This window comes from Bison bison, unplaced genomic scaffold, assembly GCF_000754665.1.
Source record: "Bison bison bison isolate TAMUID 2011002044 unplaced genomic scaffold, Bison_UMD1.0 scf7180017864072, whole genome shotgun sequence".
NCBI classification, from domain to species: domain Eukaryota; kingdom Metazoa; phylum Chordata; class Mammalia; order Artiodactyla; family Bovidae; genus Bison; species Bison bison.
Window position 1 is genome coordinate 4793367 of NW_011494644.1, and position 6094 is coordinate 4799460.

General features: G+C 49.8%; 1 protein-coding gene across 3 annotated transcripts in view; it reads left to right on the plus strand.

The window, feature by feature from the left end:
- Positions 1–6094, plus strand: part of POLR3E (polymerase (RNA) III (DNA directed) polypeptide E (80kD)) — a 33494-nt gene that overhangs the window by 3831 nt on the left and 23569 nt on the right. Inside the window, exons 2-3 of one of the 3 annotated variants that reach the window (XM_010837184.1) lie at positions 2270–4065; positions 5147–5197. In XM_010837184.1, coding sequence (XP_010835486.1) covers positions 3961–4065; positions 5147–5197 — 156 coding nt within the window. In that variant the 5' untranslated portion in view covers positions 2270–3960. Of the gene's footprint in view, positions 1–1322; positions 4066–5146; positions 5198–6094 lie in introns of those variants that run through there. The other 2 variants (XM_010837185.1, XM_010837183.1) reach the window with 2 other exon arrangements.

Genomic DNA, 6094 nt, shown 5'->3' on the forward strand with positions numbered 1-6094 from the left:
TTTGCCAACAAAGGTCCGTCTAGTCAGGGCTATGGTTTTTCCTGTGGTCATGTATGGATGTGAGAGTTGGACTGTGAAGAAGGCTGAGCGCCAAAGAATTGATGCTTTTGAACTGTGGTGTTGGAGAAGACTCTTGAGAGTCCCTTGGACTGCAAGGAGATCCAACCAATCCATTCTGAAGGAGATCAGCCCTGGGATGTCTTTGGAAGGAATGATGCTAAAGCTGAAACTCCAGTACTTTGGCCACCTCATGTGAAGAGTTGACTCACTGGAAAAGACTCTGATGCTGGGAGGGATAGGGGGCAAGAAGAGAAGGGGACGACAGAGGATGAGATGGCTGGATGGCATCACTGACTCGATGGACGTGTGAGTCTGAGTGAACTCCGGGAGTTGGTGAGGGACAGGGAGGCCTGGCGTGCTGCGATTCATGGGGTCGCAAAAAGTTGGACACGACTGAGCGACTGATCCGATCTGATCTGAGAACCGGGTGAGGGGTGGGGACCTTTAAGGTGAATGGTCAGGGAAACTTGTCTGTTCCTGGAGGGGGTGGGATGGTGATATCTAGTGAAAAGGAGCCAGCCTTTTTTGAAAAGACCTGAGGAAAATAGTTGATGTGCAAAGTTCCTGAGACTGGCTGGGGCTTAGCTTGTTGGAGGCCCAGCAAGATCGTATGGGACCCTGGGGCCATGGAAAGGAATTTGGATTTTATCCTGTGTGACAGCTGAAGAGTTTTGAGTGGGGGAATGATAGCTTTCCTTCCAAGGAGCAAGGGTGTTCGAATTTCATGGCTGCAGTCACCATCCTCAGAGATTTTGGAGCCCAAGAAAAGAAAATCTCACTGCTTCCACTTTTTCACCTTCTATTTGCCAGAAAGTGATGGGACAAGATGGCATGATCATTTTTTGAATATTGAGTTTTAAGCCAACTTTTTTACTCTCTTTCACCCTCATAAAGAAAGAAGGTCATTAGTCCTTTTCACTTTCCGCCATTAGAGTGGTATCATCTGCATATCTGAAGCTGTACTGTTTCTGCCTGCAGTCTTGATTCCAGCTTGTGATTCATCCAGCCTGGCATTTTGTATGATGGACTCTGCATAGAAGTTAAATAAATATAGTGACAATATACAGCCTTGACGTACTCCTTTCCCAATTTTGAACCAGTCAGTTGTTCCTTGTGAGGTTCTAACTGTTGCTTCTTGTTCTGCATACAGGCTTCCCAGGAGACAGGTAAGGTGGTCTGGTATTTCCATCTGTAAGAATTTTAAAGTTTGCTGCGATCCACACAATCAAAGGCTTTAGTGTAGTCAGTGAAGCAGAAGTAGATGTGTTCCTGGAATTCCCTTGCTTTCTCTATTATCCAACGAACGCTGGCAGTTTGACCTCAGGTTGCTGTTCTGCAGGTACCGCAAGGGACACAATAGATGAAAATCTCGGCCTCCGTCTAGTTTACCACTGCGTGGCGGTGGGGGTGGGGATGGATGATTAACACGAAGCTGTAAACTGTCGCGTGGTGATACGTGCTGTGGAGAAGGAACTGGCTGGGGGGATATTGTGGTTTTAACTGGGTGGGCAGGGAAAGCCTCAGCCATGAGGTAGAGTCTGAGCAAAAACTGGAAAGAGGTGAAGGAGGGTGCTGTGAGGTTATGGGGGCCAGTGGAGCAGTGACAGAGACCCAGAGGTGGGATTGGAGAAGGGGGGAGGCCTGTGGAAGATAAGGTCTGAAACGAAGAGGGTCAGGGAGGGGTTGTTTAGGGCCTCGCATGGGATGGAAGTGATGTTGGCTTTTATTTCTGGTGATATGGGGAGACTTAAGGGGAAGGAGTAATGTGATCGCTAGCAATGGGTTCAAGGTGGAAGCAGGGAGGCCAGTTAGGAGGCTGCTGCTCTAAAGCGGGCAGGAGCTGGAGGTGGCAGTGGGAGTGCCCAGATGCTTGGCATGCTTTGAAGGTGGAGCTTACAGGATTTGCTGGTGTGGGATGAGAGGAAGAGAAACGTCGAGGATGACGCCAGTGCTTCGGCCTGAGCCTTGTTAGTGTCTGGAATGTGTATCTGGAATAAACAAGATGATTTTGCATGGTGGCTAGGACAGGGGCCTAGATGCCATTGAATCCTGTGGTGAAAGTATGGATGCTCTTTTAAATATTAAACCATTCCAATGTTAAGTGGATTAGACAAAAATTGAGCTGGGCTTACAAAAGAAAGAGGTCTGGGAAGGGCTGAGATCAGAGGCTGTCCAGGTGCCTTATTTATTTATTTTTGGTCTGCCCTAGGTCTTTGCTGCTGCCTGCGGGCTTTGTCTAGTTGTGGCTACTAGAAGCAGCTTTCTGGCTGCAGTGCCAGGCGAGGCCTCTCTTGCAGAGCGCTGGCTCTCGGGTATGTGGGCTTCAGTAGTTTAGGTGTTCGGGCTCAGTAGGTGTGGTGCACACGCGCTCAGCTGCCTCTTGGCACGTGGGACCTTAGTTCCCAGAGCAGGGATGGAACCCGTGTCCCCTGCCTTGGCAGGCAGTTTCTTAACCATCGGAACACCAGGAAAGTCTGCCCAGATGCCTTTCTAACTGAGCATATCCTTCCTTTAGGAATGTGAAGGTGAATTATAGTCAGACCTCCAGGTTCCTGGATTCAGCTAACCTCAGAAAGAAAGTACATTTGCCTTGCCCCTGGCAACTATTTACATAGTATTTACATTGTATTTATGAGTTTTTACATAACATTTACATTGTATTAGGTATTATTAGTAACAGGTGATTTAGAGCTTCCACGGTGGCTCAGCTGATAAAGAATGCACTGGCCAGGCAGGAGACCTGGGTTCAGTCCCTGGATTGGGAAGATCCCCTGGAGGAGGGCATGGCAACCCAGTCCTATATTCTTGCCTGGAGAATCCCCAGACAGAGGAGCCTGGTGGGCTACAGTCCATGGGGTCTCAGAGTCGGACACGACTGAGTGAGTAAGCACAAAGATGATTTAAAGTATAGAATATGCTTAAGTTATATCCAAGTGCCATGCCATCTTCTGTAAGATATTCCCCCAATATTCCCCCTACCCGACCGCTCACCCCTTCCCCAACCGATACTGAGGGACAGTGGACTCACCCTCCACCATGGAGACCTGCCTTCTCTCCTCCACATACCTGAAGTGCTTCCTGTTGCCTGGAGTCCCTCTTCCCCTCTGCTGTCCTGGCTTGTCCAAATCCTTCTGTCCTTCAAGACCCAGCCCAAACTCCCCTTCCCTCCCCCGAACTCCCCGAACTCTAACTGAGACCTGAAGTTGGGTGGTGTTGATGTCTTCTTGGTCCTCGTGCTTCCTGTGTGGCTTTGGTAAAACACAAAACAGTGTCTGAGTTCCAGTCTCTTTGTGATTAAATGGGGACCGGTGAGAGAAGAGTATGTATGTGAAGAGGGTCATTTTTAGACATACACACACACACACAGAAAATCACAGAAAGGAGGTCATCTCACTTGGGGTTGGGTTTAAAGTCAGCTTGGAAATCAGCTATCAGAGACGGAGTCACCCTGGGATCCAGGCCTTGGAACTGTCTGCTCTTCCTGCTGCACATCGGGCTCTCTAAAGGTTCCCCACGGCACCCGATTACTTTCCAAGGGTTTTCTTTGTGGCTGTGGACCAGCCAGCCACCATCTTCTTGCCTGGTGGTGAATTCTTCTTTGTCAGTTGGTCAGAAAACCCCTGAGGCTAGTCATTTACCCTTTCCCGTGGGTGTAATTCACATGTGATGTCTTGAGTCCACTGGTTTGCACCCACTGCTTAGTGCTTTCTGCCTGCTTTTTTGTTGTTGTTGTTACTTTGTATTGTTTTCATTGATGGGGTATGTCAGCAAAAATGATGTGGGCTGTCCACTTTTGACTCCATGAGAGATACAGGAATAAGATCTGTTTCTGATTGCCTCAGGCTTCTCCTTCCCAGAGCAGGACTGGTTACAGAACGGGTGTCCAGGTGTGTTGGTTGAATGACTGACAGGCCTCTTGCTGTCCTTGCAGATCAAGTCCGAGGACCACGTGGCTGGCTCCCCCCTAGTATGGCCAATGAAGAGGATGACCCAGTCGTACAGGAGGTAACTGCCAGGGCAGGGTCCCTTCCATCCATCCTCAGGCCAGCCAGGGACCTATTGGCTTCCTCTCTACCTGGAACCCTCTTCTTCGTACCTGCCTGGCTGACCGCCTCACTTCCTTTAGGTGTCTGATCCAGCATCGCCTTATCAGAGAGGATTCCCTGACCAGCCTGCCTCACGTGACGTTCTCGTGCACGCCCTCCCTAGCCCTTTACTTTGGCCATGCCTTGCGTTTGGCCACAGCACTTCTCAGCCCCTACACATAAGTCTTTTTCTGCTAGAGTGTAAGCCTCTTCAGGACAGGGATTTTGTTCTGTTCACCACTGTGTCTGCAAAGCCAAGTTCAGTGCCTGGCAACTAATACTCAGCGACTATTGAATGCATGGGCTTACCCAGATTCGGTCATTTAGCAGCTGTTCGCTGAATCCGTTACGTGCTGGGGACTGTGACAGCAGTGAGCCAGGCAGTGCTCCCTCCCGTGGGAAGCTTAGGGTGTGTAAGACTGGTAAGGAAGGGGTGGTTCCAGAGTCGGCCCAGACTAAGACGCATCCTAGAGCCACTGGGCCTTTGCACATGCCATTTCCTCCACGTGTGCCTCCCCGTGCCTGATGAGCCTTCTCTCATCCTTAAGGCCTGGGGGTGGGAGAGGCCATGGTTCATAGGAAGAGCTAGGGAGCAGGAAGGTAAACTGCCAGGTGCGGCAGGGGCAGGAGGGTTGAAAAGAAAGTAGGGCCAGTCAGACCACCTTAAGACAGGCCAGCCCAGGACGGGAGGTAGAGGGCACGGGGGAGGCCCTCCCCTGCCCCTTGCTCGTCAGAAGAGCATTTCATTGGTCCCTCTAGGATGCACCTGATCTGGGCACCCTCAGGGAATACATTTTCACTGGGGTATAGTGAACTGGGCGGGGGACATACCCAGGTTGGAGATGTGGTCCCCTTTGCTTTTAGCATCAGTTGAGCTATTTCTTCTTCCCCCAGACTGCCTCAGGGCCACTATCCTTGAAATCTGAGGAGCAAGCATGTGCCCGGGGCAGGTTGGGCATTGAGTTCTGTCTCCTGGTTAAGTCTTTTTCTCTTGTTCCTAGATCGACGTGTACTTGGCCAAAAGTCTGGCAGAGAAGCTCTATCTGTTTCAGGTAATTATGAGACATAAAGGTAAGGGGGGGAGACACAGTAAGTGATAGACAAGGAACAATGTGGAACCTCCAGTTGCTTAGAATTCTTGGCACAGAGGGTGTGCTAAGACAGTCTCTTTGCTTTCGTGGATGGATCAGTAATAGTCTCTAATTTCAAAGATGGAAAAACCAAGACAGCCCTAAGAGAACAGTGTATTGGATGGAGCTCGGGCCTGGGGACAGCCTGCTGGTAGTGAGGCTCGGTTGTGAGTCCTTGGGCAAGTTCCTTAAAAACAAATCTGTGCCTCAGTTTCTTCAATTGCACAGTGGTGATAATAATAATACCTGCCTGATAGGGTCCTCATGGGAATCAAGTGTGTCCTTATTAAAGTGCTTAAAACGCTGCCTGGTACAACATTAGCACCACGAATGATGCTGCTGCCGTAGTTGAGACTCAGGAAGGGGCTTTCTGCGGCAGCTCCAGGGCCGCATCAGCCAACCCCTCCCCTCTTTGCTGGGCCAGTAGTTTTTTATTTGCTTGTGCCAGGTCTTAGTTGGGGAATGGGGATCTAGTTCCCAGACCAGGGATCGAACCCTGGACCCCCTGTACTGGAAATGTAGAGTCTTAACCACTGGACCACCAGGGAAGCCCCTGGGCCAATAGTTTAATCCTGGTCACTCCTCCTTGTAACCCTAGACTGTCTGCAGGAATCATTCAAAGCACTTTACATATGTAAACTCATCTCATCCCACAGTAGCCTGTAGTGGTTATTATTATTGTAATTTAATAACAGCTTTCTTGAGATCTGGTTCACACCCATGGAATTCCCCCATTTAAGTGTAAATGCAGTGAATTTTAGTCTGTTCACAGAGTTGTACCACCAGCACCAGTCTATTTTAGGAAGTGTTTGTCGTCCC